Source organism: Harpegnathos saltator, unplaced genomic scaffold, assembly GCF_003227715.2.
Source record: "Harpegnathos saltator strain DR-91 unplaced genomic scaffold, Hsal_v8.6 scaffold51, whole genome shotgun sequence".
NCBI lineage: Eukaryota > Metazoa > Arthropoda > Insecta > Hymenoptera > Formicidae > Harpegnathos > Harpegnathos saltator.
Window position 1 is genome coordinate 923,157 of NW_020230327.1, and position 18,355 is coordinate 941,511.

At 39.7% G+C, this 18,355-nt stretch overlaps 2 protein-coding genes across 12 annotated transcripts; both read right to left on the reverse strand.

Moving 5' to 3' along the window:
• Positions 1–1,375: 1,375 nt before the first annotated feature.
• LOC105189500 (E3 ubiquitin-protein ligase MARCH5) lies at positions 1,376–6,228 on the reverse strand. Of its 11 annotated transcripts, none has more exons than XR_003113549.1 (10): positions 5,926–6,228; positions 4,956–5,169; positions 4,785–4,871; positions 4,481–4,646; positions 3,888–4,096; positions 3,370–3,688; positions 3,103–3,268; positions 2,404–2,571; positions 2,292–2,332; positions 1,376–1,943 (listed from the first exon to the last, which is right to left on the reverse strand). XR_003113549.1 is itself a non-coding variant. In XM_025302719.1 (9 exons), exons 3-9 carry the CDS (start codon positions 5,128–5,130, stop codon positions 2,413–2,415), a joined length of 1,281 nt encoding a protein of 426 aa, XP_025158504.1. In that variant the 5' UTR covers positions 5,131–5,169; positions 5,734–5,925; positions 6,015–6,228; the 3' UTR covers positions 1,376–2,412. The 11 variants fall into 11 exon arrangements, 8 of the variants coding, with proteins under 8 accessions (XP_025158504.1, XP_025158509.1, XP_025158508.1 ...); XR_003113548.1 differs by having other exon boundaries at positions 2,292–2,335; XR_003113547.1 differs by having other exon boundaries at positions 2,292–2,571.
• A 2,452-nt stretch (positions 6,229–8,680) lies between these two features.
• On the reverse strand, positions 8,681–17,416 carry LOC105189501 (uncharacterized). Its single transcript, XM_011151625.3, has 2 exons — positions 17,162–17,416; positions 8,681–10,119 (listed from the first exon to the last, which is right to left on the reverse strand). Exon 2 carries the CDS (start codon positions 10,015–10,017, stop codon positions 9,313–9,315), a length of 705 nt encoding a protein of 234 aa, XP_011149927.1. The 5' UTR covers positions 10,018–10,119; positions 17,162–17,416; the 3' UTR covers positions 8,681–9,312.
• Positions 17,417–18,355: the final 939 nt, after the last annotated feature.

The window sequence follows — 18,355 nt, forward strand, 5'->3', positions numbered from 1 at the left end:
ATACTCCAATCATAGATAATAATCACTAAGCGCTTAGTAAGCAGCTTTTTCTGCTGAACGCGGCCAATATAGGCCTGTTCGTTTTGTCTGCACTGCTGAACTGGTGCGTTAAGTTAAAGTGAGACAAACGTAGGTTTTCTTACTTCAACTTGTTGCACTAATTCAGCAGTGCAGACGAAACGAACAGGCCTTATGTCTCACTCTAATTTACTACACTTAGTTCAGCAGTGCAGCTAAAAAGTGCAGACCGTCTTTCTGTTACAATCGTTAACTTAAATTTCTGCTCTCTCTTTCTCTCTTTTCATCTATATATATATATATATATATATTTATTTAAATTTTTATTAAATCATATAGAGTATGACTCATTAAATGTTGCAAATGCTTTGAACACCGTATAATAGCCTCCCTGTTAGTGTTCAAAGTGTTTGTAGTCTTAAGTAGACCCTGCTTGCTATTGATTAGGTAACAAGGTTGCGCATGTGCAATTCACTTTTGGAGACGCTAACATCAAAAGTGCTGACAGAGAGTGTCGTTATTTTGGGTGCGTTCCGTTTTACGCATATGCGCGCATTTATCTATAGTTTATGTCACGTATATTATAAAAAATGCGCGCATATGCGTGAAACGGAACGCACCCTTTGTATATTGTTTTAATACTATACTATGACGACGACGACGACGATTAAGGCCGGTATTCATAGTCGGATCTTATATTTAAGACCATCTTATATTTAAGTTCATCTTCAGATACTGTATAAATTATTTCATTGCCTATGGGATATCTGAAGGTGAACTTAAGACTATCTTAAATATAAGACTACGACGACGATTAAAAGTACGATGACGACTACGATAATTAAGACTACAACTTTGTTTCCAAGAGCGTTCGCGTATGAAAAATACGCTAGGATTTCACTTTCCGCCAATACTGTCATTAAAATAGAGCTATGTTTCATCTTTATCAATTTTTATAAGGTTCCTCAGTAGAAACAAGCCTACTGGGGAAACCACTTAAAGAAAAAGTGCATCAGTAATAGTATCTTACGAGTAATGTGGAAATCTACTGTCAAAATTCTACTAATGGTTTGGCGATTCCACCATATTTTGCATACGCAAACACTCCTGAAAACAAAGCTGTCCCGCGCGATTGGCGGCTCGGCCATCAAGCCAAGAGCGATAGTAGGGAGAAAGTAAACGTCATCTCCGACGTTTGGCCAATCTAGCCGAAGTGAACACTCATCCCTCAATACTCCTATAATGACACGTATCAATATCATATAGACTCACTGACACCTGTAATCAGTAAGAAGAAAAAGACAAATATAAATTTATGTTCTTTCTTAATGTAAAAGACTGAAAAACGAGACAAACATGAGGCAGATATGAATTTTATTGTTATAGATAAAATGTAAACATTGTTGATTATCGTATTTATATTGACAAGCTTCTTTTATATTTCCTATAGTTGTTTTCCTATAGGTTGTTTTATATTAGCATTTACATGTGAAATTAGATTACAAAATACAACTTACGAATCTTACCCGTTGTAAAATACAATAGGCTCTTATATTTATATTACACCAGATTCTAGAATCACCCTTACAAATTACGGATAACAAGTATTTGTCACAACGATTCGTCGCGTTAATTTCTCTTTTCCTGCAGTATTCCATCTCCCCTATGAGCAATATTAATATTCGATCCATTGACTTGAACTACATAACTTTAATAATATAAAGAAAGAAGTTATGTCTGTTATTACTCCCATTTTTATTTACTATACAAGGAAGATTGGGAAAAATATTCCATATTACGTGTATATGTATATATATATATATATATGTGTGTGTGTGTGTGTGTGTGTGTGTATTCGTGTCTCATACAATTATGTTAAAGATGTTACCCCGTGCTTCCACACATTGCTCAACACCCTTCACCTCCTTGAAAAATATAATCTTGTATTAATTTCTGACAATGTTTTTACGTACGAAATTTTAATTTTTATATGGATATATACAGATTTCGTTATCCTACGGTATAACCAGAACGTATCCAAGGTTATCACTGAAAACATGTATGACATTGAAAGTTATTACAGCGAAAATAAAAAAAAAAAAAAACACCCGCATATATTCATTTTTCTTAGATTAATCTTGCATAAACACGAAATGAAATGTATTGGTATATTGATATATTTACCAATATATTTTATATGTGTGATATAGAAACTTATGTTACAGTGTAATATTTTCTGTGTACATTTGTCTAAAAAGGAATCAACTACGTACGTTTTTTCATCCACTGTATATCCCCCAACGATTGCCTGATTCTACTGTAAAGTTAACCCTTATGCTGAACAAGTTATACATTATATTCGGTACTTTGGATATCTATTTTAACCTTTCATTTTTAACTCGTCTGATCGCTCTCAGAATTTTGCTGCCTCTTGTACAGCGCCACGTTGCTCTCTGTGTAATCCATTACACGACGCTGACACTGTCTCATGTATTGTTGTTGCTTGTGGTAAATCTTAAATGCACCCTTTATCGTTAGGAACGCCGCACCACCCTGCGTATAATAGACAACGAATGAGAGATAAATTATTATTATTGTTGTTGCTGTTATTATTATTATTATCATCGTCATCATCATCATCATCATTATTATCATCATCATTATTACTATGAGAAACTTATATTATTATATTATTACTATGAGAAACAGTTATTCTTGCCTGTCCTCTTTTAACTTTCTCCAATTGTAATGACTGATTGATCGATAGCACACAAGGGACGATACAGAATTTCTCATATTCTCGAGATGACACCCTGTCCGAATGACGCGTTTCGTTATATTATTCAATTATTGTGTATAAAACATTAAATTGCAACCTTTCAATTTTATTCAACGTTCTGTGCCACTTGTTCGATATACGTTTCATCACAATAATCTGATATCCTAAATTACAGCGAAACAAGCCTTGAAAGCGCATCGAATTTTCAACTTTTCATTTTCACTTGTGCGATCATGTACCCTCCTTCTCTGCTTACAATCGTCTCTTGTATACATACGAACGGCGATGATATATTTAATACGTACAAGCAGCGTTCTCTGAAAGTTGGAACTTATACTTTCAAAGAACAGCTTTCCGCATATACTGGCGATTGTTGGCAACAAGAGCGCACCGCAAAGCACGCGCGTCGCAGACACAGGATCGTTCATCGGTGGTATATCCTCCGATTGCACTGTATCCTCGCTGGAATAACTGCGATAATAATTCGAGATATATTTCGAGTTGACAGACGCGCCATTTCTACCTTCTTACTTCTTACTTCGACTGACGGAACGACATATCGATGTACGAACCTACTCGGTAAGAAGTGCCTCAGGATAGGAACTTTACAGGCATGCCGCCTCAAGAAACCTAGAGCCTGATCTTCCCATCTGAGCATTTTCCCCAGAACCAACATAATTGGAATAGTCGGTAAACCAACGAGCAAGACCAAAGGATCGGCTTGTTCCATCATGGTAAGACCATCTTTGTGACCCACTACTTGCATAACGGTTACCGCACCATAAGTTACAGCTGTCCAGTATATGGATCCGACGACGATACCAGCAGCGATAAAGGGACACACCCGGAAGATAACAGTGTCGATCGTGTCGAGTATTACCACTAGTGGACCTGCGATCAATTTCGCAGCATGTTATACGAGACATTTTTGCATTGTTTCGCAATGACAGATTTATCGATTAATTTAGAGATCATCTTTTCTTTCCTTGCAACAATCGACAATTACTTATGTTTATGTCTCAACCTTTTATAATTGTACCGCTATCATCATAGGGAAAAAAACATTATGCTATTAGCTGATGCGACTTACCCATATTTGGGTAAACTATTATGTATTCCGTGTTGCACTGTGGACAGGCTACAGCATGTTCGGCATGACCTTTTTGCTTCTCGTCGACCCATCTTTGTATACAACCTTGATGAACCCATTTTGTAGTGCCTCTACAGTGGCATGGTTTGACCCATGCTGCAGTAGCATCATCCTCGTCTGTTGCGAAGCACACCCAACAATATCGCTTGCTGTATATACAAAAAAAATTCACATTATATAATGTTTTCGCATACGCGCGATATTAATAATTATATATAAAATAGTTGTTACAAACTGTTAGGAAACAGAGGAAAGTTTTTCCTCAAGTGTGTGGGTGCATGGATATGTGTTTGTGAGGGGGGGATTGTGTGGTACATCTTTAATGTACAAAAACGATTGATTTCAAATTCGTACGAAACAGGAAATTAAATAATTTGCGTCATTTCAAAAATTGTCTATTACGCATATATTCCATGGAATATATAGAATATCGGTGATTTTATGATCGTCCACCAGAGATATTGTATGAAATTATCAAATTAATTGCTTTCGTCACAACATATGTAATATACAATTGCTCCATATTAGCTTACTCTTCATCCATACTCAATGATCGCATACTAGACGTTGTATAATTTGGAGAAGACACCCCATCGGTGATATCAATGGATAATTCACGATCTGTTATATCTTCGGATATGTTCTGAGAAATTTCTTCTTCTGATGATACCACTTGTGCTTGAAAGTCAGAAGTTCCAGCTGTAAAACATATTAATAACATCTATTGAATGATTGATATGCGATCAGGTTGATGTAACAATATATTCACTTATCTACATTTCTGCACACAGTGTAACTATCCTTTTTAGAAAGACAGAGTTAATACTTTTTACGTACGTAAAATATATGACATCGGAATTAGTAAAATATATGACACATTCCTAAAGTATATGACACTCAAGTATTGACTAATGTATGAAACATCTAGATCGGAATAAAATAAGAAGTAATAAATCGGTATTGACTTTATACACGGCAGATTCAAAACATTTTTATATTGTACGTTACCGTTCGAATCATTGACTTGTCTGTCGACTCTCAAGTTTGTACTGAATCTTCTTAGAGCTTCTTCTATGCTTGGAAGACGCCTGATGTTTGCTCTCGTTATACCAGACTCGATACGTACTATTCTTCCACGGCTATCAAGCCCGTACGAAATATGTGGTAAATTATCTTCTGACATTGTCTCAGCGAAACAGAGCGCCTATGAACTCATCGTCATCTTCAAGATATAATATTATTAAAACTGTATTGCAATAATAGCGTTATCGATATATTACTGTATGCTATAATGATGTCAATATATTATTGTTATTATCAAATAGCTGTATATTGCACCGCGTATAAGTTGTGACGATAGTAAATTAAAATCGTACGGCAAACCCCGTCAAGTTCCAGCGAATCCATCGATTTTGACTTTTATATATGCAAGAGTTGAAACACAATTGAGACACTGTTGACACAAGCTATGTGAATATCGTGTTCATTTGCGCACACAAAAATTAACATCATTTTATACGTTTAACATTTTGTCAAAGTATATACTTGTTACTGAGATTCTCTAACAATATTCTACGTCGATGACGATTGCATGACTGACACGACTGTCATCGGACTTTTAACCTTGATAACAAAAATGTCAATTCGCGATATGTCGAACAACGTACGTAACATACGTCAGCGTGGCGGCGAATCGAATCGTGAATACGCGTGGTAGCGATTCGCTCACAATCTGAAATATGTGAATGCGATACAACGCACAGATTGTGAAGCGAAATTCACTTGCTTGTTATTTGCGTTGCAGCATTTTCATTTTAGCATCTTCAGATTTTCGTGACAAGCGATTCAGAGCCCCGTATTTAAATGCATTTGACAATATTGGCCCTAACGATGCGAGTCTCTCTAAGACGATACGAACTAAACGCTGCGTCCAAGATAGCATCAAACTGAAGCTGAAGAAAAGGATGTTAATTTGTACCTGCAACCGTGACGATCTTTGTATACATCTCACCGAATGTCGATAAAGAATGAGACGTTAATGAGAATCTTGTTAATAACATATCTCACTGATATCTTGCTTGGTATTTAATGACGACTTCATACATTTCGTTCGTCCTTCCATCCATTTATTCATCCACCTTATATATATATATACGCACAGTTGCCGTAGTGTTTACGAGCGACTTAATTTCTCCAACGTCCAGTGTGAGAGCGAATTTGTTGAGCCACCACGTCCGATCTGAATCTCAATGTGTCGTATATTTGATAATTCGTAGCACACACACTGCGAAAGTAAAGGTTGATTCATATCGCACAACAGTCAGCCAGAGAGGAACGTGAGAGCGGCCACAACACGGCGTTTTCGATGACACCGACTTTCCACACTGGGAAAAGGCGCCATCTGCAGGGGAAACGCATCCATTTTGAGAGGGGAACTATGATGCTACATCCACTTTCAGGTTTCGGCGGTAAAATCTGCATATGGTGGCAGTCCGTGCTACATCCACTTTCAGGCGATTTATGTCCGTGCTACAACCATAACAGCATACTTGACAAGCACGGTCCCGCACATTGGCTGCATTCAGCAGACTCAACAGTTGGACAACATTACTAGATTTTTCACTGAATCTCGCTCCTAATTGGTAAATACTTCTGGGTCTATGAAGAATCTTAAAGAATGCTCCAATCACAGATAATAATCACTAAGCGCTCTCTGATCATTTTGTTCTACTGAACACGGCCATTGTTACGCGTTTATATAACACTAGAACACTACGCGCACGCGCTACGCGCGCGCCATTTTAGTTTATTCTTATTAAAGTTTAGAATAAATATTATAAATCATAAAAATAATCCCTGTAGTGTAATATAAGTTTAATAATATCCGACTCCAATATACGATGTATTAGGCCCAGTTCCACAACTTGCTTTAAACGGAGAGTTTAAACGGAGTTTAAAGCAAGTTGTGGAACTGGGCCTTAGGCGCATACGGTTTGAAATTCCATGACATATTTTCTGCATAGTAACGCGTAACCATATAACCAATGAATTCCGACGTTTAACATTTCTATTTCAGATCATCTTAAGTTTATCTTTAGATGCTATATGCATCGTTCTATAGGCTAAAAAGCATTTGAAGATGAATTCAAGACGGTCCTGAATATAGAAGTTGACTCCCCCTTCCCTCCTCCTCTCTCCACCCTCCCTCACCCCTTTCTCCTCTCATTCTATCTCTCTCCTTCTCCCTCCTCTCTCTCCACCCCTCTATCCATCATTCTATCACTTTCCCTCACTCTTTCTTTCTTTTTAACTCTCATCCTCCCCCCTCTCTCTCTCTCTCTCTGTCTCTCTGCCTCTCCCTGTCTCGCCCTGTCCCTCGCTGTCTCTCCTCGTCTCTACCTATCTCTCTCTGTCTCTCCCTGTCTCTATCTGTCTCTCCCTCTCGCTCTTTCTCTCACACTCTCTCTCTCTCTCTCTTCATCCGCTTCGATATATTCGAGATCGAGGTTTCACGCGCCTTTTTTTGTTTTAAAGAAATCCCCTGATACAAAAACTGTTAAAAAAAGGGATGAATTAACATGTTAACATGTACAAAAAAGAAAGAATTGACATTGTATATGACTAATATCATGAAGATCATACGAAATGTTCGGTAATTAGCTGCCAACCCGAAGGATGTGAGGGTAGATTGGGTTGAGAAAAACATAAAAGTCCCATATCGTTTTGCGAGATTCATAATAATTATCCAGTTATTAATGACAGAAATCTGAGGAGTAGGAGCGCACCGACATAAATGATTGAGAAATGTTGTAACTGCTCAGGGCAGCGATCATTAATCTTTTTTCTAGCGTGAACTAGTGAAAAGTGAAAAACTTTGTGAATTAGTGAAAAATGAAAAATTTTATGAATTTGTGAAAATCAGAACATTTCACGCGACAACTGCATCGTTCAACATGACAGTTGCGTTCTGGATAATTCTTAATAAATATCAAAGAAATCAAAATGATCAAAATAATAATGTCCGTGTAGTCAGAAGGACATTACGTGACACGCAAAATCCGTTTGATATATCTAATATCCAAAGAAAATGTTTCAAAATATGTATGTACAGGTAATACATGCATGTACAGGTAATATAAACCTTATGCATCGACAAGATACTATAAACTTACATTTTTTAATTTTAAGCTGAGGCCAGATTTCGATAAGATTAAAATAAAGAGCTCATTCGGTGGCCCTGACCAGTGACTTCCTTTAAATGGTCTTTTGTCTCTTGTCGGAGGTTCGGAATTGGCCCTCACCCACGTCTACTCTTCACGGTCGTCAGTCGCTGGAATTATATGGCCAATGACACCCCAGTGGTATCCCTTGAAGAGGTGAAGTCCACTGTTCTATTTCCGAAGCTGCAGATACCAGAGGCCACTGGAACCGTACGGTTGTTAAAGGATGTGTGTCTGTTGTCAAATGCGATCGTAGGTTTACCAGTGACCGTAGTCACGTCGATTATAGTACCAGTCAGTGGTGTTAAACTGGTCATATCTAGTCATATCTAGGAGATGCCAGTGAGTTGTGGTCAGATGGCGCAAGGTACCAGCGAATGGTATCGGTAGCTTAAGTTACAGTTAAGGTATAACAAAGAAATCGACTGGGTTTCTTGGCGCGAGCAAGACTTATAGGGATAGAAATATACGTAGGCTCGAATGAGAGACAAACAACGAACTACCAATCGGTGGCAGACAATGGAAATTTGTTTATTTAACTGTAAAAATGCACAACCGACTGGGATTTACAGGTTTGTTCGAATTATAGGGATACAATGAACTGCAGAATCATATAAACTGGACAGTTAAAAAATGAAAATTTATTATTGAAAATAATTGTTCTTTTTACCTGAATGATCAGGATTGCTTGCCCTGTCTTTAACACAGTCAGGTTCGACTTGTGTTCCAGTTATCCAATTATCGATGCAATATCGGTTGGTGGGGTTAGGTTTTTTATATGTATGTGGTTTTGTGTACCCATCCCTGTTTTTACGAGTAGATTTGACCCACCCATATTGTTTCTTTGAAGGCGTAAGTGCTGTGAGACGCCTTCTCGTTTTTACCGTGACGAGTATCTTACAAACTAACCTATGCTAGTCTTAAACTAAGTAAGTATCACATAGGATACTTGTATATATGTGTATGAGGCCTTTTATATTTTATTACGGCCTTAAAAAAAGGAAGCTAGGCAACCGTGTAGTCACACTGCCTCCGTTAATAGGGTTATAAACTAAAATATAACTCGGGACACATTGCCTCCGTTATAACAAAAACAAAAAAAAGCATCTTGCTTTATAAAAAGTTGGCATATTCCTGTCGAATGTCTACAGTTGCTCTCGGGGTCGTTTCGCCTGTAGGTGTAGCTCAGCAGATGAATCGTAGTCGTCCTGCTGTATTAGAGCCTCCGTTGCTTTATCAGTTGTTTGCTCCGGAGGATCTTGTGTTTGAACCGAAATGAGACGATTTTCCTTCGAGTCGGCAGATACATCGCAACTGCCCGTATGGTGGATGTTTTCTTCGGCAGTTGAATCGTCGCGACTTGCCTGTTCGGTTGTATGTTGGTGTGTTATTGTCCCCGTTGTTGTATTAGTTGTTTGCTGTGGAGGGTCTTTGTTGTGGAGCGACCTGTAGTCGTTGTGACCGCTGGTTTCTTCGCCCCTGTTGGTTTGTCCTTGGGTAGTAGCCCCTTGGGTAGTAGCCCCCGTTGTTTCGGACTTATCTGATTGTGATTCGATAGAGTGTTCATCCTCACTGTTGTTTGGTGAACCTGTTGTTACCGCTTCCTGGTAGTTCCCTTCCGTGTCGACTGGTCGACTTGGTCCTGGAACTGGATCTTCGACTGTTTCGTCGTACTGTTGCATATACCGTCGGACATATTTGAGAGAGCGTTTGAGCTGCCGTATGGTGAACAGTTCAACCTCCAGTTCCCTTTCTAGCACTTCTTGAAACCGATAGGCTCTATCTTCCAGTTCTTCGCGTCGGTTATGCGCCTCCTCTAACTGCTCTATGAGCTTTTCAATTTTGTTCATGGCGATGCTGCAGCTACCTGTTGATGGATCTCTATGGTCCTCAGGGTTTTTGCCTTGGCTGGACTCGTCTTTGGTGTCCCGGTCCTCTGTCAGTTAGTTTACCTGCGAATGAGAAACAGATTTCTCTTTTTCGTTCACTGAGGATGTGGGTATCCAGGATTTGGACTCGGAGTTTGGAGGTTCTGAGTGTTCATCATTTATTTCCTTTTCAAGAATTATATTTATTAACTCTGACACCTGGAGCTGTAAGCCCCGGATTTTTGTCATTATAAGTTTTATTGTAGGGGATTGATTTATTTGTTCCCATATCATTGATATTTCGGCTGAGGCCAGAGAGTCCTGTGGTGGTGCGAACTCACCTGTTACTGACCAAAAGTGGGCCTGTGGATTTTCATCCGGTACTCTTGGACTTACCGAGGTTCGTGAGTCTGGAGGTTCTTTTTCCAGTTTTACCTGTTTTTTGCTATCTGAGAGACTACGATGTTCCTCCCATAAGTGACGGATGTATTTATTTATACAGGGTGATCCGAAATTCCCGCATTCTGAGTATAGGACATGATACTTTATGCTAAAACAAACAACTTTTTCCTTTAGCAAAATTGCGTCCGACAAGTAGTTTTTGCAGGAGAGCGTGTTAAATTTAACGAATAAGTGCTCTTGTCTATGTAGCGCTCAGGCCGGCGCGTGCGCCTTACTCGCGTGTACCTAGTCCGTGATTAGTAATCATAAGTAGTGTCTTTTAAGACGCTCATACGATTCTGTTGTGATTAGTTTACGACATTTTAAGACTGTGCTTAAGACAATTTTAAATAATAAGAATCAATTATGAACAATACCGAGATTTGACCTGCTTTCGTATTTGTATTGTTCAAATAATGAAAAGTTAATAAAATAAGTACTGCCTTTATTTCTTACGTAATAAATAAATAAAATATTGTCTGATTGCACAATATTATCTGAAAATAAAGACAAATATAAATAGTAATATGTTTTGCGAGCTGTGAGCGTTCTATTATTTCAAATATTGCATAATTACCTGATAATTAAATAGTATCATTAAACTCAAAGAATACGTAATTTACTGATCAAGCGTATACATGCGGGAGCAGGTATTAAAATCTCAAGTACGCCTACTCCTCCATGTTGTTCTCCCTCTTCCACGTTTCGTCCTCAGGGGCGTACTTGAGATTTTCGTACCTGCTCCCGCATGTATACGCTTGATCAGTAAATTACATATTCTTTGAGTTTAATGATACTATTTAATTATCAGGTAATTATGCAATATTTGAAATAATAGAACGCTCACAGCTCGCAAAACATATTACTATTTACATTTGTCTTTATTTTCAGATAATATTGTGCAATCAGACAATATTTTATTCATTTATTACGTAAGAAATAAAGGCAGTACTTATTTTATTAACTTTTCATTATTTAAGCAATACGAAAGCAATACGAAAGCAATACGAAAATTTAAGCAAATACGAAAGCAGATCAAATCCCGGTATTGTTCATAATTGATTCTTATTATTTAAAATTGTCTCAAGCACAGTCTTAAAATGTCGTATACTAATCACAACAGAACCGTATGAGCGTCTTAAAAGACACTACTTATGATTACTAATCACGGACTAGGTACACGCGAGTGAGGCGCGCGCGCCGCCCCTGAGCGCTACATAGACAAGAGCACTTATTCGTTAAATTTAACACGCTCTCCTGCAAAAACTACTTGTCGGACGCAATTTTGCTAAAGGAAGAAGTTGTTTGTTTTAGCATAAAGTATCATGTCCTGTACTCCGAATGCGGAAATTTCGGATCACCCAGTATAGTTCGCTTTTGTTTTCACGAAATTCTCTTTGAAACTCGCCCAGCGGTTTCGTTATGAAGCGTCACGTTCGCGGGAAATAATATTTCATGATAGGGCGGTTACCGTATTGAATCATTTGGCGCAAGAATTGAAACATTAAGACATAATTTTGTCTACCGTCGAACACTACGGGCTGTTCTTTTACCGTTAACGTGTCTAGTGAAAATTGAAAGATACGATCGTATCCCTCCTTTTTGTAAATGGCGATTTATATCGCGTATGGTATCACGTAAATTATTTTTTATGACGTCTTTGCTGGTATCTTCGAACCAAGCGTCGTTGAAATTGTAGCATAGAATCTGGCAAATTTCGCGAGTTTGATTGTCTTTGACTATTTCGCGTGGTGGACCATGATTGTTTGATTTATTGGACGGCGCAAACTCGTCTTTCTTATCAGGTAACTTTTGTTCGGCCCGAGTGCCTGTGTATGCTACAGATGGTTGTTTAGGGGGATGACGAGCATCGTACCAATCTAGGAAGGGATCGCGGGTCGATTTCGTGTTATTTGAAATATCTCGTATCTATTCAAAAGTAACTCGTAAACTTCTGGAAAATGATCAGAAGCGTCCTCCGTGTTTGCACTTCCTTCAATGTCGAGGACTATTTTGTTCCCCGATAGATCCATTTCTACCATATATTTCCTTATGAAGTTATATCCTAATATCAGCAAGGGTTGCTGAATATTTACTACAAAGAGTGGTAACTCGAGTTTTGTATTTATTTACGGTAGCTAACTCCGCTGTAAGTTGGGTTTTGCTTTTTGCTACCACCATTTGTTCCCCGAAGGCTTCTCTCAATTTTTTGCTTTAATGCGAGTGATAGGATAAAATCCTTCGGGTGGTGTTTCACACTCTCGTTCCATTATCTCTTTATATTTTTGCAGCGACTTCAAGGAGATTATCGATACTGTGGCTCCAGTGTCTATCACTGCGTTGGCTGGACAGGTCGTGTCTCTATTTACCAGTTTTAATGGTAGAATCGGTTGGCTTTTGTCGTTTCTGCCCAGTTCGAATGCGTATGCTTGTTTTTCCTCGTCGCTTGCCTCCACTGTTTGGATGACAATAAGCGATATTGGTGGTCAATAAGCGATATTTGCTCACTATTATGGTGTTTGTGACTAAGATCGCGATCTTGAAACTGTTCGAATTGGTATTCACCCACCTCTCTCTCTTCGAGTCTGTCGTATCGTCGAGACAGCGAACGGGATTGACTTTTCTTGTTATCCTCTTCTGCTTGTCCTCGTTCAGGAGTTTTGCCCTTCGAGTTCTTTCCGCTATCGTTTTGTCTCGAGTGTTGTCTCTTGTGTTCAGAAAGCTCCATTCTCTTCCTTAGACTGATAAGTCCGTTTTTCGGTCCATGGTTTTTATTCGCGTGGGCCTTCATATCTATCACGAAGGGATTGTCGCTCAGACCTTTCTGCGTTCATTGTTTTAAAGAGGTCCATGTCGTCTAATATTTTTGTTAATGCGTTGACGTCTGTTAAATCTCTATCCATTATTCTTTGTTGGATTGGTACGTCGAAGTGTGACGACATGACGTTTACAAAATCTATTTCAGACATCGGGTGGTTCAACATTTGAGACTCCTGGAAGAAGAGTTGTATATAGTCGGACTTAGCCTCATTATATTTACCTGAGTATTTGCCTAGCATTAACCGCTGATGGGCATGCGTTTGTAGCCTTCTCGACCAGTATTTTTCCTTGAATGCTTCTCTGGCCGTTTTCCAGTTTGTGAACGTTTTTGTACAGACCACCATATCGCGGCTTGTCCTCTCAATGCTTGACCAAAATGGTAAAGGTGTTCTTCGCTCGAAAATCCTTCGAACTGACCTATGTTGGCGAACCTTTTGAGGAACACCATCGGATGTGTTCTATCCGAGTGTCCTGAGAACGTCAGGGTTTGCAGTGTACACGGCGTTTCTAAACGCCCTTCGGGTTAACTCGCTTAACGGCTCTTCCTCGCCTCTCATGGCCTGCGAGGTATTCCCTTTGGATGTTCCCACGCCCTGGCTAGCTCGGCTTCATCAAACCTCATGGGTGATTCTCCCCTTGATTGTGCCATGTTGTCCTTTGGGTACCGATCTGTGGTGATGGCTGTTTGTTCTAGGTTGTCAATATACGGATTTTCCGTATGTTTTATCTCTACTACGGGGGCCTGGAATCTTCATCACCTTCTGGAGGTGACGGGTTACCCCTTAAATTATACCTGGTTCCTAACCGTGTGATCGACGCACCTGCTCCCGGAGGAGTTCGATACAACCTCTCTATTCGTGGTCCTAACTAGTTCGCGAATGTGTCTTCCGACGTCTGAGGGAATCGTGGTATCTTTGTGTCGTCTTTACTCATTTCTGAGTTTAGCGTCAAGGATTTTGTTGTCCAGTTAAGGGTAGGTGTTGGATCCGATTGTTTTGTAGAGAATAGTCAGTTTTCAGAGAGACCAAACTTCTCTAGAGTGGACTGTTGAATTTGTCCGTCTGTGTCTATGTTACCGCGGACTTGTATCTTAGTGGTTCCTATTTAGGACCTTGATAAGTTGAAGCATGCACGTTTACGCGTCTTGGGCCTCGTTTTTAGTCTTTTTACCAGTTACTGGTATAAACTGGGTAAAATTTGACGAGAGTTTCACCTTATAACTGGTGTTTTTGACAAGGTTTCCCTATGCCTATTATCTAGACTGGTGGCGCGCACGGGTTTCTACCTATCTTATGTTAATGCGTTGGAATCTCGTCCCTAGCAACATTTGTCGACGCGGTCTAAGAACAACCGACGCGCGGTTAAGCGAACCAGTGTCCTTTTAACTGGTAAGAACGAACGATGCAGTTAATTCTCACCCTCCCCAAGGTTTGCAAGTCCTCGGAGGTTTTTAGTATCAAATGCCGATATTTTGGCCTATAGACACGACTGGACCTGACGTTGTCAAAAACTAAATCCTAGCTAATGTCTTCTCCCGGATGTAACAAAGATTTCTAATTGTCGCGCTGATGTTTCTCACCATGAATCCTATTACACCAGTAATTGCCAGTGAGTACAACTATATGGTCTTTTCTTATTTACCCCCACGACTGTTAATTACGCTATTGACGAGTCTTACATCTAATGCATGCACGCTTATATCCTGTACGCGATCGCTTGTCTCTCCTCCCTAAGCGGATATGCGAGAATCGTGAACAGCCTCAGCGGAGATGTCACTTTCGCGAAGTCACGCACGACTGGATTCTTGTGTCGGTGTTAGCGATAAGATGAGAAGGACATCCACAACAAGAGTCTTGTTACAGTCGCCACGTTCGAGTTTTAGCTCACGTGTGTGCGAGTGAGTGAGTGAAATAATCTCGAGTGGACGACACGTTTAGTGGCACAAAGTCCTGTCACGGTCGCCACTTTTCGAGTTTTCGACTCACCGCTGTTGAGGAAAGAATACGAGAGGAGGTTCCTTCGACGATTTGGAAGATGTGAGATCTCGAATAAGAGAGGTGAGTGAGGTGCTGGCTTATACGTGTGACCGGGTTTCGATGAGATTAAAATAAAGAGCTCACTCGGTGGCCCTGACCAGTGACTTCCTTTAAATATTCTTTTGACTCCTGTCGGAGGTTCGGAACTAGCCCTCACCCATGTCTACTCTTCACGGTCGCCAGTCGCTGGAATTATATGGGCAACGACACCCCAGTGGTATTCCTTGAAGAGGTGAAGTCCACTGTTCTACTTCCGAAGCTGCAGATACGGCCACTGAACCGTACGGTTGTTAAAGAACGTGTGTCCGTTGTCAAATGCGGTTGTAGAAGATTTACCAGTGACCGTAGTCACATCGATTATGGTACCAGTCAGTGGTGTTGAACTGGTCTTATCTAGTTAAGAGATGCCAGTGACTTGTGGTCAGATGGCGCAAAGTACCAGTGAATAGTATCGGATTGGTAGCTTAAGTTACAGTTACGGTATAATAAAGAAACCGACTGGGTTTTTTGGCGCGAGCAAGACTTATAGGAATAGAAATATATGTAGGCTCGAATGACAGACAAAGAACGAACTACCAGTCGGTGGCAGACAATGGAAATTTGTTTATTTAACTGTAAAAATGCAAAACCGACTGGAATTTACAGGTTTGTTCGAACTACAGGGATACAGTGGGTAATTATTTAGAAGACGGGCTTCACCTTAGATTTTGCTCAAACTCACCTATCTTGTATATTTTGACGTGTAGAAGCCGAATATGCAAGTAAAAATGATCGCTCGGTTCTAGTTTGCGATAAATAAATAGTTAAAAAGTGACACATGCGAGATTAGGAAATCTGTCATGTCGGTAATACAGAGACTTATGGATATAACTTCAATGCACAACGAGAACGGGGAGGGTGCGGGAGGGGGATATGTAACAAATGAAAAAGTCTCAAACATGTATATATATACAGTACCAACATATGTACACACACACACACCGCCAAAGGCCCCCCTTGCACCCCCGTGTGTGTGTGTGTGTGTGTGTACATATGTTTGGTACTGTATGTATACATATGTTTGAGACACTTTCATATGTTTAATATTTGAAAATGGCTTTGGGGAGAGGGCTTCGCCTCTCCCCAACATGTACTATTTTACACTTTTCGAGTAAAAAGAACAGACCATCAGTCTCTGTATTACCGACATGACAGATTTCCTAACCTCGCATGTGTCACTTTTTAACTATTTATTTCTCGCAAACTAGAGCCGAGCGACCATTTTTACTTGCAGATTTACCTTCTATACGTCAAAATACACAAGATAGGTGAGTTTGCGAATTCAATGCGAGAGCGAAATTCAATGCGAGGCCCGTCTTCTAAATAATTACCATACAGTGAACTGTAGAATCATATAGACTGGACAGTTAAAAAGTGAAAATTTATTATTGAAAATAATTGTTTACCCGGTACATGCACAAGAGTCTATCCGCTATAGTATGTGTGTCTCTACACTACGGTATATGCTACAGTCTGCGCGATCTATATTCTCGTAACGGACAAAGGAAATTTCCGTGCGCGGACCCAAAATGGCGGCGGCTTCTTTTCGACGTGTCAAGATGGCGGCGGCTTCTTTTCGACGTGGCCAAGATGGTGGCGGCGCTTTCGTTACCGGATATCCGCAATGGCAGGTCCGGTAACAAGTTCGTTAATATTAACAACGCTACGCGGTAATTAACGCGAATTACGCGACGGGAGGAGGACGATGCGATGACGTTACGCTGTCTCGTGATATCGCGATGCTAACGAATTAACGGCCGGGATAATTAGTACGGCTACGCCGCACTTACCGCTATCTTAAGGAGGAGGTAGCATTCCTTGAGCGGGCCTGGCAGGTCTTACACCAGCATCTACGGCAGCTCGTACAGCCTCGATTGGCAGCTAATCCAAATATGGCACACTAGCACTAGCATTTAATCATCAAGCGTAATTACGCTCGCGTTACGCAATATTCTTTGTTCGATCGCGCGGTTTTAAGTGGTACGAATTCGATCTATACGCGGCGATTGCCGCTGTCCAACTCTCCTCGAGTTTTGTCTCGCGGTTCCTCTTATACCAGAGAGAAGCCTAAAGTTAGCGGCACACGGTGCTTGTTTTCGTGCTGGATTGCTTGCTGGATGAAAATATTGCGTTGTGATTGGTACATTTCCGAAGATGGATGGAAATGCACCAATCAGAACGCAGTATTTTCATCCAGCAAGCAATCCAGCACGAAACAAACACCGTGTGCCGTTGGCTTTAAAAGCGGCCACGCTGGCATTTTTGGCGACATGCATTTTGATGACTGATTTTAACGCCATCTGCGCCCATTTATAACTGGGAACTACGTTGACTACGCCCATTTGCAGACGCTGCCGGTAAAGTCTCTATTTGGTGCGTGTCCGTTCTACGCCCATTTAAGCCCGGTTCCATAACTTACTGTAAACGAAGTTTAACTCGTTAATCCTAGTTTAGACGAAAAATTGCGTTCCACAACTGCCTTAAACCATGGTTAACGTTGATTTCTCACAGTTAAAGTTAAACCCTAAACTTTGGGCGTTTAATGAATTTAAACAAAGTTTAACACTGTAGTACCATCAATTTGAGAAAAAAATTTATGACTATCCCGGTTTTGGAGTTCAGTTGACAAATATTTTGAACGTTTGAATACCAAAGAGATTTGGCTTTAGAATACATATTATCTTCATCTAAAGATGAAGATTTTGAAAACTTAATTTTGTCGACAGACAAGAAATATAAGAATAAGACGACCATCATATTTGGAAGAATTTGATAATGTCGATTTTCATGTACGATTTAGATTATCAAAAGAATCTGTTATTGCAGTTCTAGCAGAAATCGAGCAGGAAATTTCTCATAAAACAGAACAGTAAGTATATAAATTTAATATATAAATATATAAATATATAAATTTAATTTAAAACATTGGGTTTTTTGCTTCGATAGATTAAATTCTAAAACAGAATATAAAATTATATATAAAA

What these genes read in the sequence shown, in the direction of transcription:
- LOC105189501 (XM_011151625.3), bottom strand. Translation starts at nt 10,017, where the DNA reads ATGAACAAAATTGAAAAGCTCATAGAGCAGTTAGAGGAGGCGCATAAC.
- LOC105189500 (XM_025302719.1), bottom strand. Translation starts at nt 5,130, where the DNA reads ATGTCAGAAGATAATTTACCACATATTTCGTACGGGCTTGATAGCCGT. An exon ending in TCATTGAGTATGGATGAAGA is followed by an intron (nt 4,097 to 4,480) that starts GTAAGCTAATAT and finishes TTGTATATACAG; the next exon opens with CAAGCGATATTGTTGGGTGT. An exon ending in AATAGTTTACCCAAATATGG is followed by an intron (nt 3,689 to 3,887) that starts GTAAGTCGCATC and finishes AATTGATCGCAG; the next exon opens with GTCCACTAGTGGTAATACTC.